The 14,216-nt window shown below is 35.3% G+C and overlaps 1 protein-coding gene across 5 annotated transcripts in view; it reads right to left on the bottom strand.

Moving 5' to 3' along the window:
- GALNT13 (polypeptide N-acetylgalactosaminyltransferase 13) overlaps positions 1-14,216 on the bottom strand; it is a 645,011-nt gene that overhangs the window by 2,619 nt on the left and 628,176 nt on the right. For 3 of the 5 annotated variants that reach the window (XM_040229106.1, XM_040229102.1, XM_040229103.1), the window contains 2 exons: positions 12,714-12,848; positions 1,764-1,960 (listed from right to left, as the gene is read on the bottom strand). In XM_040229106.1, coding sequence (XP_040085040.1) covers positions 1,772-1,960; positions 12,714-12,848 — 324 coding nt within the window. In that variant the 3' untranslated portion in view covers positions 1,764-1,771. The remainder of the gene's footprint in view (positions 1-1,763; positions 1,961-12,713; positions 12,849-14,216) is intronic. The other 2 variants (XM_040229104.1, XM_040229105.1) reach the window with 1 other exon arrangement.

Below are 14,216 nucleotides of genomic sequence, written 5' to 3'. Positions count from 1 at the left end.
ATATATATATGATATATATACATTATATATCATATATATATGATATATATACATTATATATATATAATTATACATATAATTATACTTATACATATAATTATATATATATATAATTATACTTACTATCAGTTCAGTTCGAGTCAGTCAAATGCTGTTTTCCCTACTGCTTAAAAAGTCTGACCTTTAGTCAACTATCTGTGATCTCCTGCCAACCCGATAAGGGTAAAATTGTTAACTATAATATGTTTAGAGGCATAGTTATTGTAAACATGACCTTTGATTGATTTTCTGCATCTTCATCTGATAAACTGCATTATAATACCTGACAGGAAGCCAAATAGCGGGCTTTTCTAAGTGTAAAGTGTACTTTTGCATATTCCCTTGGGTTTCGGGCAGCTGTTAGAGATATTGTCTCCTTTGAGGCATAGGCTATTACACCAGGGTAGTTTTCCACAACTGTTTGATGTGACTCTCATGCCCTTGCTCAGAACTATTACCTGTGGAGAAGCGTGCTCTCATAAGAGTATATAAACTACTGTGGAACTTTTGCAGAGTCTGAGAAGCAAGTTGTGGTTTCTGCCCTTTTTTCTGTAAGTTGACTTGTGAGACTAAATAGTTAAATCTGAGAAGACCACTTGATGGGCATTGCACTTTCCATTGTTTCTTTGAAAACAAAAGAAGATAATCGATGCATATTGCCTTGTATACAAGTTCTCTTTGTGCAAAAAGTCCAGGATTTTCCAGCTTTCCAGTGCATGTTTGGAATGCCCTTGTCTCAAGTGTAAGCCTAATCTAAACAACACCCCTTCTTTCTCCTCCTCTCCTCTCCATGCTTCCATTTCCAATCTTGTCACAGATATTCCAAGCTCAGTTGTGTCTTCTACTATCAACCTTTTATTATTAACCTGAATCAGGCCAACTCCCTGACTTCCTGTATGTTCTCATAGGGAAGAATTGGACATTATGATAGCTTTTATTTACAGTACAATAATCCCCTTAAAATCAAGAACCAGGACAGGTACATATTTGTACTCTTTACAAATGTATGGCAAAACCAATACAGAATTGTAAAGTAAAATAAAGAAAAAAAAAAAAAAAGAATGCCATATCAGTTTTTTTTACTTAAACTGAATAATGGTTTATATTATTGCCTACTGTGAAGATATTCACAGTCACACAAGTCAGAAATGGAAGTACAGTTCTTAAAAGCTTTTATTATTATATCACTTAAGTAACCACAGAAAGTGCTTAGAAATAATTTACTTCATAAAGTTTTTGAAAATTAATCTTCAATAATGCATTTAAGTTTCCAGTTAAAATAGTAAACTTTAGAAAGGATATGTTGTATTTTCACATAACATATCAAAATAAAAATTAACAAAGTTTAATAATTTCAGCCTTCTAAAAACAATTTTTGGCTATGTTAGTTTTTAATTGTTTTTTTTTCAGCTGTAATACAAAATCTCTTGTCATAGACATGGGTATAGTTAGCCTGAAAAGAGCTTATATGCCATAATGTAATTCCATCACTTACGCTTATATATATTTGAAATATGGAAAAAACTGGAAAATACCTATTGGTAATAAGCAAATACCACTTAATATATGCAGCCTCCAAAGTAATGAGCACCTAAAGATGAAAAATAGTTCCATGGAGAAATAGCACATAAAAATTTTTAAAACACATTTTAAAGAAGTAAGTTTAGATTTCAATACAGAGCATAACCAAAACACTAAAATTTTATAAAGTCCACAATACAAACCTCCAAAATTATTTGAGAAAGTAATCAGTAGAATTCTTAAAAATATTTCTAAAAATTTCCATTCTTGTATAGTTTCTTAGAAGCCATTTTTGCAAGGGGCTATCATTACATATTTCCACAGTGGGCTGTTGGGAGCCATCAGCTACTTTGCTTACTGAGAGACAGGACTGGGTGATTATGTGAAGAAGAGTGTGGGTCTGTTTGACAAAGAAAATAATAATGACAAAATCAAGTACAAAGGCAGTAATAAATCAGTCATTCTCAGCAATATATAATTTATACTGGGTAAGCACAGAAAGCACACATCACACTAATTGCATTCATGGAACTTTAAGCTACATCCCTTCAGTAGGAGTAACTGAAGATAAGACTGAGAATATGGAGAAAAGCCTGAGATCAAATGGTGGAACATTTGAGACAAAAGTTTATTTTGGATAGAAAATGTTATATGCTTCGTGTTCATCCTAGCAATAAAATGCTCTTAGCATTAAGTGAATTATTTTTCTCTAGGTACTTCAGAAAAAACCTTATCCAGAGGAAATTTGAAATCTGAAATAATCCTTTTGAGATAAGTTATTTTTCTTCTAAAAAACACATAAAACATTTAGTGCTTTCATTTGTTTGAAAAAACAAGTTTTTTTTTTCCTTAGTATTCTGTATAGAAGAGATACCAATTGTTAATATTTTTTTTCTAGTAATTTTAATCACTTATGTAATTGAGCTCATCTAGTTAAATAGGCCTCACTTTATATTCTGGGTATCATTTTTAAAATTAAATATTCTAAAAACCTAAAAAATAATTTCTACAAAGGATTTTGCCAAAAATCATTTAACTCTCCATTGGGGATATGCAATTTGGAGCTACTAGGAGGAATGCCGGGATAAACATCTCTGAACATCTCCCTTCCACGTGTATCTCATTTCTTTAGAGATGATTCTTAGAAGTGAAATCCCAAGATCAAAAGGTATGAACATTTTAATATGTATTAGCAAAATAATTCTATTAAACATCTATAATAATTACTTTGTAATAATAGCAGCAGCAGCTTTATTGTGCTTGCTGCTGCTGCTGCTGCTAAGTCACTTTAGTCGTGTCCGACTCTGTGCGACCCCATAGACAGGGACCCACTGTCTCTGGGATTCTCCAGGCAAGAACACTGGAGTGGGTTGCCATTTCCTTCTCCAGTGCATGAAAGTGAAAAGCAAAAGTGAAGTCGCTCAGTCGTGCCCGACTCTTAGTGACCCCATGGACTGCAGCCTACCAGGCTCCTCCATTCAAGGGACTATATGTCATAATACTGTATTTGTGTCGGTTTCACTGAATCTGTATCAGTACTGTGTGTTGCCACTATAAACATTTCTTGACATATGGCCAGGATAAAGAATGATATGGATAAAAGAAAACATGTGAAATGACTTTTTATAGTTATTTAATGGTTTTTCATATTTATTTAAAATAACTTTTTTCATTTTCATTGGTTAATTTCTATTTTCCCTATGTTCTTTATATAGGACTGTGGATATTTTTATATTGGGTGTACATTTTTTCTTTTAAATACTCCTTTTAAGCATACCATCCCTTATCTTATTTATTACAAATACCTCTGACAACTTTAGGAAGCTGTCATATTAACTCAGTTTTGAAGGCAACATGACATACAGGCTGACAAGCAGCATACTGCCAAATATCATTGTGCATGGCATTATTTAAAATATTCACTAGAACAAGGAAATATGAACCCTAAGAATATTGTTTTTTGTTTATAATATAGTATTATTCTTTACTGAAGTATGGAAAATTATTTCCTAAAATTTACAAAATTTCAGTCATACTATTTTAAGATACATAAGAAAAGTAATAATTCTTGTCTTTAAACATAATTTTGCTATTTAAGACAAGGTGTGTCATGGAGTATTTCCAACTTTACCCTTTAAAGATACAATTAGAGTTGAAAGCCAACAGGAATCAGGCTAGGGAAGCAATTTTGGTGACAAAATATGAATCATAAAATTATAAAATTAGGAATACCTTTAGATTAAAAAGCACCTAGTAAATTTGATATTTTAATGCACAAATAGAAGTGACTGCATGGTTGATTGAAAACCAACCATACAGGTGTCAGTTTAAAATATGCCATACTAAAAATTTGAAATGAAAATAATTATTGCTATATATAATGATAAAGTAAGAATAAACTTGGACTATTATAGGTATTTAATTTAATAGCAAATGCAATAGGATTTCCCCTATTGATTAAGTACAGAATAAAGATTATTTAAATATTAATATAGTAAAGTTCTTATTCAAAATATTAGGTATAAGCTCCCAATAAGGTGATCTGTGTACTTGTTAGAATATGAGTATTAAACAAGTCTGTAAGGGTAAGTATTTAACAAGCAAGAACTAAAAACAATACTAAACTACTGAAATTCCTATTCACTAATTGTTTCTAATAATACATAAATCACAGCTATGGGTCAGTAGAACTATGGAAATATAATACTTGTCTGATATACACAGCCTTCAAAAAGTAAATCAAGCCACTATTTTTATTAGGAATGCTACTCAGGGAATTGGCTGGGTTGGCAACTATAGATGACTTACCTTGAAATTATATTCCCATTTACCTGCTTTCTGATAAAGGTAAATAAAAGAGGAGTTGTTAAAAATCTAAATATAAGCTTCTGTGATTTCAGTAAATCCCACATATTTAACCTACTGAAGAAAATTCCTGATATTGTGACTCTGAGAAACATTTGATACAGATGGACATCAAATTCATAACAAGTATTTTCTCAGTCAATTTGCTCAGTCACATGAGATACAGACTTATTTTTAGCTTCATATTTTGTTTCCTTTTTTTTCTTTGTTGCACAGTGTTTGTGGAACATAAGTGTTCTGTTCTAAAATTAGATTCTCACACTGTATATAGCAGCCTGGATGTTCAAAAAGAAATGTTACTATGTGCACTTATTGCAGTAAAATGTAAATTTCAAATGGATTGGAACACAATTGCAACAAAATAGGATAATATAAGAAAACCTGAATAAGAGAATGGATGGATGACAGACCTTTATAACAGTAATCTTTAAAATATTTCAGGGAGATGAAATTTAGTCTTTTTTCTTTTAACTTTGTGTCAGTGGGCTTTTATTACACCAAAGTGTTCAAGTAATTTATTCAAGAGTTCTGGACCAGGTGGGGATCTTTCAGTTGTGCTGATGATGCTTCAGTTGCCCCCAAAATGAACACATCTGGCCAGGTATAAACTGGTACTGAATTAATTTCATGGTTGTGCTGTTTAAGAAATATTTAGTTAAGAAAGTGGGAAACTCTGTATTTCAAATCAAAGTTGGCCAAAGGTATGTATTTATTACCAACAAGTGCTTTAGTTTCACTCAAATAAAAGGTGAAACAATATTAATTATGAATATGTATGGCTAAAATTTGTAAACAGACCATATTGACAAAGTAGTCTTACGACTTACCATTTATCTAAACAGACAATATTTACTGCAGTACATCTTTCCCATTATTTAGGAAAGAAGAAATTCTGTGTGAATACAATTTGGTACCAAAATAATTGATAATATTTTACCATTTCTTTCATTTGTAATACTGTACAGTTAGCTTATCAGATCCAGACATGCTGGGACCTGGGACCCTTTGCTGCAGTGCTTGCACCTGGACAAACATTTCCTTGAGCTACAGATTGCTGCTGCTGCTGCTAAGTCGTGTCAGTCATGCCCAACTCTGTGCGACCCTCTAGATAGACGGCAGCCTACCAGGCTCCTCCGTCCCTGGGATTCTCCAAGCAAGAACACTGGAGTGGGTTGCCATTTCCTTCTCCAATGCAGGAAAGTGAAAAGTGAAAGTGAAGTTGCTCAGTTGTGTCCGACTCAGCGACCCCATGGACTGAAGTCTACCAGGCTCCTCTGTCCATGGGATTTTCCAGAGCTACAGATTAAGGAACTAAAAATAGAACTGCATACATGCACAGCTGGGGTAAATTATGAACAAAAAGATACAAAAAGACCGACAAATGGAGCAAAAGCAGGATACTACGAATGCCCCCTGCATAATACCACCAAAGGGATGGGCAAAACACCTAAGCCACCCCTCTAGCCTAACCTTTGGACACACCCCTATCTTCATCTCATATAAAGATCCCCCATCAGAGAGCAAGAAAGGAAAACAGTTAGTTTTCACTCTCTTCTGTGACGTCCTAGGGGATAGGGGTGAGCCTTTTCCTTACATTGGATAAGGGTAAGGGTGTGCTTTTGTTCCAGGCGGTTCAGAGGTGGCCGTTGGGTTTGTGGTCCATAATTTGCACCAACTATGAATGCATGCAGTTGTTTCTAGTCCCTTACAGTTTCTTTGTAATTTGTAGTTGGAGGAGACATTTGTCTAGGTGCAAGTATATCACTGCAGCAAAGGGTCTCAGGTCCCGGCCTGTGTCAGGAACATCAATCAGGAAGCAGTTTAGTGTAGTGGAAAAGATTGCTGAATTTAGTGCTAGAAACTTGGGCTGTACACATTTAGGTAAGGAATTTAAACCACACTAAGCATTGTTTTATTGATGTGAAAAATACAAATAATAATAATATTATCTTATAGGACTATTGTAAGAATTGCATGAGGCAATAGATAAAATTAGACACTCAGAAAAACTTTTCTTCTCTTTCTCCCCAGTCACTTAAGAAGTAAACAAACCAAAGCAGCTGGATACACTCAATGTTTTGAGGCTTTATGATACCATTTCAGTTTTTCTCTGTATATCTGAACAATTCTCCTATTTGTGACTTGCTTTTTTAAGATTGAAATGACTATGGAAGATAAGGTGATGGAATAGTTCAGTGATTTACATTGTGAGATTCACAGTTGTGCTGATAACTAGCTTTCTTTGATTTCTTTGCTCTGCTGTGCTTAGTTGCTCACTCATGTCTGACTCTTTGCGACCCATGGACCCTTCAGGGTCCTCTGTTCATGGAGATTCTCCAGGCAAGAATACTGAAACAGGTTCCCATGCACTCCTCCAGGAGATCTGCTCAACCCAGGGACTGAACCTAGGTCTCCCACGTTGCAGGTGGATTCTTTACCATCTGAGCCACCAGGGAAGCCCTTTGATTACTTTATTAGGACCTAAATCTGGTGGTGGTATAATTTTTCTGCTTTAGCTTTCTTCTGATAAGGGCTAGAAGAAGAGAACATTAAGGTAAATTTCAGCTCTATAATCGTGAACTCCATCAAACTTTATTCTGCTTTGAAAGTGCACCACCTCAGAGGTTTGTCAAAGAATAAATTTGCCCATCATAGCCATTGCTAAAGAATTAGAGAAATAGCAGGGGCGCTTAACCACTTTCCACTGGTTGAAAGACTTGTCATTTTCTAAAATGTATTTATTTATGGTTTTTCCTAGTTTTGCAATATTTTTCAGTAGTGCATATAAAAAGATGAAGAAAAATAAGCAGATATTTGGCCACTGTCTAGACTTGACCTTCTCAAACTCTTTAACATCTCTGCAAATGACTTGGGGATTTTGTTAAAATATAGACTCTGATATAGTGTGTCTAGAGTGATCTCTCAGATACATAATTTCTAACAGGTACCCAGGTGATGTTACTAGTCCTGGAATTACACTTTGGCTAGCAATGGTTGAGACGATTTTGTAGACTAAAGTGATCAAAGACCCAAAACTTAAAAGGTAATTATAAAAATTAAATATTGTATTTCAGTTTCATTTAAAAAATTAAATATTCTGACTCCTACACAAATAAAATAGGTGTTTTCTTTCAAAGCTGAAATTCAAAAAGGCAGTGCATTATTTCTATCAGTCAGTTCATCAGTTCAGTCGTTCAGTTGTGTCCAACTCTTTGCGACCCATGAACTGCAGCACTCCAGGTCTCCCTGTCCATCACCAACTCCCAGAGTCTACCCAAACCCATGTCCATTGAGTTGGTGATGCCATCCAACCATCTTATCCTCTGTTGTCCCCTTCTGCCCTCAATCTTTTCCAGCATCAGGGTCTTTTCAAATGAATCAGCTCTTTGCATCAGGTGTCCAAAGTATTGGAGTTTTAGCTTCAACATCAGTCCTTCCAATGAACACCCAGGACTGATTTCCTTTAGGATGGACTGGTTGGATCTCCTTGCAGTCCAAGGGACTCTCAAGAGTCTTCTGCTATACCACAGTTCAAAAGCATCAATTCTTTGGTGCTCAGCTTTCTTTACAGTCCAACTCTCATATGCATACATGATTACTGAAAAACCATAGCCTTGACTAGACAGACCTTTGTTGGCAAAGTAATGTCTCTGCTTTTGAATATGCTGTCTAGGTTGGTCATAACTTTTCTTCCAAGGAGTAAGCGTCTTTTAATTTCATGGCTGCAATAACCATCTGCAGTGATTTTGGCGCCAAAAAAAAAATAAAGTTAGTCACTGTTTCCCCATCTATTTGCCATTAAGTCATGGGACTGGATGCCATGATCTTAGTTTTCTGAGTGTTGAGTTTTCAGCCAGCTTTTTCACTCTCCTCTTTCACTTTCATGAGGAAGCTCTTTAGTTCTTCTTCACTTTCTGCCATAAGGGTGGTATCATCTGCATATCTAAGGTTATTGATATTTCTCCCAGCAATCTTGATTCCAGCTTGTGCTTCCTCCAGCCCAGAGTTTCTCATGATATACTCTGCATATAAATTAAATAAGCAGGGTGACGATATACAGCCTTGACATACTCCTTTTCCTATTTGGAACCAGTCTGTTGTTCCATATCCAGTTCTACCTGTTGCTTCTTGACCTGCATACAGGTTTCTCAAGAGGCAGGTCAGGTGGTCTGGTATTCCCATCTCTTTCAGAATTTTCCACAGTTTATTGTGATCCACACAGTCAAAGGCTTTGGCATAGTCAATAAAGCAGAAATAGATGTTTTTCTTGCTTTTTTGATGATCCAGTGGACGTTGGCAATTTGATCTCTGATTCCTCTGCCTTTTTCAAAACGAGCTTGAACATCTGGAAGTTCACAGTTCATGTATTGCTGAAGCCTGGCTTGGAGAATTTTGAGCATTACTTTACTAGCGTGTGAGATGAGTGCAATTGTGCAGTAGTTGGAGCATTCTTTGGCATTGCCTTTCTTTGGGATTGGAATGAAAACTGACCTTTTCCAGTCCTGTGGCCACTGCTGAGTTTTCCAAATTTGCTGGCATATTGAGTGCAGCATTTCCACAGCATCATCTTTCAGGATTTGAAATAGTTCAACTGGAATTCCATCACCTCCAAGAGCTTTGTTCATGGTATGCTTTCTAAGGCCCACTTGACTTCACATTCCAGGATGTTTGGCCCTAGTTGAATGTGAGTGATCACACCATCATGATTATCTGGGTTGTGAAGATCTTTTTTGTACAGTTCTTCTGTGTATTCTTGCCACCTCTTCTTAATATGTTCTGCTTCTGTAGGTCCATACCATTTCTGTCCTTTATTTAGCCCATCTATGTATGAAATGTTCCCTTGGTATCTTAGAGATCTCTAGTCTTTCCCATTCTATTGTTTTTCTCTATTTCATCACATTGATCGCTGAGGAAGGCTTTCTTATCTCTCCTTGCTCTTCTTTGGAGCTCTGCATTCAAATGGGTATATCTTTCCTTTTTTCCTGTGCTTTTAGCTTCTCTTCTTTTCACAGCTATTTGTAAGGCCTCCTCAGACAGCCTTTTTGCTTTTTTTACATTTCTTTCTCTTGGGGATTATCTTGATTCCTGTCTCCTGTACAATGTCATGAACCTGCGTCAATAGTTTATCAGGCACTCTGTCTATCAGATCTAGTCCCTTAAATCTATTTCTCACTTTCACTGTATAATCATAAGGGATTTGATTTAGGTCATACCTGAATGGTTTAGTAGTTTTCCCCACTTCCTTCAATTTGAGTCTGAATTTGGTAATAAGGAGTTCATGATCTGAGCCACAGTCCGCTCCAGGTCTTGTTTTTGCTGACTGTATAGAGCATTTCCATCTTTTGCTGCAAAGAATATAATCAGTCTGATTTTGGTGTTGACCATCTGGTGATGTTCATGTCTAGAGTCTTCTCTTGTGTTTTGGAAGAGGGTATTTGTATAACCAGTGCATTCTCTTGGCAGAACTCGATTAGCCTTTGCCCTGCTTCATTCTGTATTCCAAGGCCAAATTTGCCTGTTACTCCAGGTGTTTCTTGACTTCCTACTTTCACACTCCAGTCCCCTATAATGAAAAGGACATCTTTTTGGGGTGTTAGTTCTAGAAGGTCTTGTAGGTTTTCATAGAACCGTTCAACTTCAGCTTCTTCAGCATTACTGGTTGGGGCATAGACTTGGATTACTGTGATATTGAATGGTTTGCCTTGGAAATGAACAGAGATCATTTTGTTGTTTTTGAGATTGCATCCAAGTACTGCATTTCGGACTCTTTTGTTGACCATTATGGCTACTCCATTTCTTCTAAGGAATTCCTGCACACAGTAGTAGATATAATGGTCATCTGTGTTAAATTCACCCATTCCAGTCCATTTTAGTTCGCTGATTCCTAGAATGTCAATGTTCACTCTTGCCATCTCCTGTTTGACCACTTCCAATTTGCCTTGATTCATAGACCTGACAGTCCAGGTTCCTATGCAATACTGCTCTTTATAGCATCGGATCAACAGTCATGTCCACAAGTGGGTATCATTTTTTCTTTGGCTCCATCCCTTCATTCTTTCTGGAGTTATTTCTCCACTGATCTCCAGTAGCATATTGGGTACCTACTGACCTGGGGAGTTCATCTGAAAGATGAACTGAAAGTGTCCTATCTTTTTGCCTTTTCATACTGTTCATGGGGTTCTCAAGGCAAGAATACTGAAGTGGTTTGCCATTCCTTTCTCCAGTGGACCACATTATTTCTGTAATTATTCTATTTTTATGTGTCTTCTCTACCTTATGATTTCTACATTTTTAATTTGGCAAAAGAATTTGTATTATTTAAAATTTTACGTTTAGACAAGTTGAACATCATAATTTTGAAAACTAACAGTAAATTAAGCTATGAATATAATTAAGATGAATGAATTACATTTCACAATACTTATGGCATCTTATAAGCTTTATCATGTGTCTTTCATATTACAGTGCTCTAAAAATACTACAGTAGAATAACTGTATACTGTATACTACAGTAGAATAACTTGTAGTTATTCAAAATTTACAAGAAAACTATATCTTAGCTGAAGCTACCTATTTTTTTTTTAACCTTTCCTTCAAAATCCCTAAATGCCTTAATAATCTTGCTACTGGCTGATAAAAATATAAACAAGTATACACAATTATAAACAATAGTTATTTTAAATATGAAGGAATTTGAATTATGACTTTAGAAGCCTTGTCACTCAAAAATTATAGAAAGTTTAAAGATTTGATGTGGTATTGTGAAATTCTATACTCATTCATCTTACAAAAAATATATACATTCATTTCCCCCTTAATATATGCTAGAAGTTTGTTTTATAGTACAAACCCCATAAAATCCTAGTTTCCTAGTGAAAACTAAGGAACAACAAAAGTTTTTTTTTTTTTAACTTGCAGCATTTCTCCTTTATTTGTACTTTTATCTGTGTTTTTCCTTATTGAAGAGGTTAGAGGCTCAGGGTCCAGAATTGTCCACATATATTATTGGAGTAGATACCATTAATCCCCACCCAATCTTAAATGTTGGTGATGGATGGTAACAGTTGAAGAGAAAAACTTGGTGGTCAGACAGAGAAGATGAATAATGTATTAGGAAGAGAAAAGAATCCAAATGGAACACACTTGTGAAATATAGGAAGGATTCAAGGTGTCTGTCTTTAACAATGTTCCAGAAGAAAAATATTTGATGTCTAAGGAGCTTGATAATTTAGTATAAATTTTAGAGCCTAATATCAAACCTACATAACTAGCTTCAAATCACATTAGAATTCATTGTTTTCCTGATATTCCACTTAAGAAACTACAACATCTTGCAAATTAAATTGTCATTCAAAGAGTGTTTAAAAAGAAGATCTTGTTAAAATATCAACAATGCCAACAACTCTGTAGTTTGCTTTTTAAAATGTTACTCCTGCAGAGCAGTACAGGCTTGCATAGAACACTGCATTTGTGAAATTCATTCACCTCTGTTGTATTATTTATCTTGTAAGAATAAAATTTACTTATCTTTAAATAAGTCACCAACCATTTAACGATGTGGGAAATGTAGCAGAGAGAACCAGTTAATTTTGCCAAGTAAAGAGAACTGAAAGATACACAGCTGTTTCCATTCCAGCTTCCTTATGCAGAGGAAAATATTTCTTTTTTATTAGCTCCATCTGATGGTTGATCTGATTTTTACACACTGCCTGGCTATAAATTCCCAACAATAATTTTATTGTTTTCTGTCCCTCTCTTCTATTATAAAAATGTGCTATATTGTAAAGATACTCCTTAGCTGAGAATGTACATAATTAATTCATCGAATTCTGCAAATATTTACTAACATAAAGAATATTCATGCTAATCCTGTAGCTTTTTTCATTTTCCTTTGAGAAGCGTAAATATCACAGATTACAGCAGTGTAAAAGTTAACATTTGAAAATATTATTGATATTGTCCTGTATGCACATCTTCATAGAGGACACGCAAACAAACCTCTTAGAGGGGCATGACCCATCCGTTACCTAATTTATGTTGAGCATCTTTGTGGTGATAAGAAAATTTAAGCACATAAAAATGGCGATTTTCCTCATTCATATTTTATACTAATGGCATAGTTCTGTAAAAACCTATTTGTGTAATATACCATCCTAATGTTTTCAGCTGTGAGCATGAGTGCTTGAAAGTGCAGTTCTTTCAATGCAGAGAAAGTTAGCTCGAAGGATCAATATTTGAAATACGTGACTGAGTCTAGCATTAAATAAGAAGTTAAGAAAATACTATACCTCAGCATCATAGTCCCATAATTGATTTCCTCTCATATGGTGGCATTTTAACATGATCACAGGTCCATTGAGTCTAGAAACATCTAAGCACAAGTCATCGGTTCGGATTTCTTTGTCAGCAGTATAAGAAAATACCTGCAAATATAAAAGGCAGCTAATAAAATAATATCTTCTTTTAAAAAATGTTGCAGTATAGCAGATTTATCTGTGGAAGCTTTCATATCATGTAAACTTGTGTTTTTAAATGATCTCTGCTCTGTGATCTTGAGAAAGCTAGTCCATCTCTCTGTGTTCTTTTCCTCAAATACAAAATAGGTACCATGTCATGTGCTTTTTAAGGTTTTTATGAACTCTCAGTTTAAGAAACTAAACTATTATTGTTATTGTTGTAATTCTAACTTGCTTTATGTTTTTCCTTTTATTTTTGTGTAACTGAATAGTTGGTTTACAGTGTTGTGTTATTTCAGGTGTACAGCACAGTGGTGTGTGTGTGTGTATTCTTTCCCATTATAGGTTATGACATATTGAGTATTATTCCCTGGGTTATACAGTAGGTCTGTCTTGATTATCTCTTTTGTATATAGTGTATATGTTAACTACACATCTGTTTTCTGTGTCTGTGAGTCTGTTTTTCTTTTAGTCATTTGTATCATGTTTTAGATTCCACGTATAAGTGATATATGTTAATTGTTTGGCTTCTTTTGTGGCTCAGCTGGTCAGAATCCGCCTGCAATGCAGGAGACCTGGATTCGATTCCTGGGTTGGGAAGATCCCCTGGAGGAAGGAAAGGCTACCCACTCCAGTATTCTGGCCTGGAGAAGTCCATGGACTGTGTATAGTCCATGGGGTCACAAAGAATCAGACATGACCGAGCGACTTTCATTTTTGTCTGACTTCACTTAGTATGATGATCTCTGGGTCCATCCATGTTGCTGCAAATGACATTATTTCACTCTTTTTTATGACCGAGTAATATTCCTTCTGTATATATTCATATATTGCATCCTCTTTATCCATTCCTCTGTCAGTGGACATTTCGGCTGCTTCCATGTCTTGGCTGTTGTAATAGTGCTGCAGTGAACATTGGGGCGCATGTGTCTTTTCCAGTAGAGTTTTCATCTTTTCTGGATATGTGTCCAGGAGTGGGGCTACTGGATCATGTGATAGTTCTACTTTTAGGTTTTAAAGGAGCTTCCGTACTGTTCTCCATTGTGGTAGTATCCGTTTACATTCCCATCAGCAGTGTATGAGGGTTCCTTTTTCTCCACCCTCTCTCCAGCACTTACTTTTCACAAACCTTTCCAGTTTTTGATGATGGCCATTCTGACTAGTGTAAGGTGATACACCTCATTGTAGTTTTGATTTGCATTCATCTCATGATTATGTTGGGCATGTTTTCATGTGCCTTTGGCCATCTGAATGTCTTCATTGAAGAAATATCTATTTAGATCTTCTACTCATTTTTTGATTGGACTGTTTTTCTTTTTTTGATATCGAGATATA

Source organism: Oryx dammah, unplaced genomic scaffold (assembly GCF_014754425.2).
Source record: "Oryx dammah isolate SB20612 unplaced genomic scaffold, SCBI_Odam_1.1 HiC_scaffold_27, whole genome shotgun sequence".
Classification (NCBI taxonomy): Eukaryota; Metazoa; Chordata; class Mammalia; order Artiodactyla; family Bovidae; genus Oryx; species Oryx dammah.
This window is presented reverse-complemented; position numbering and strand designations above follow the sequence as displayed.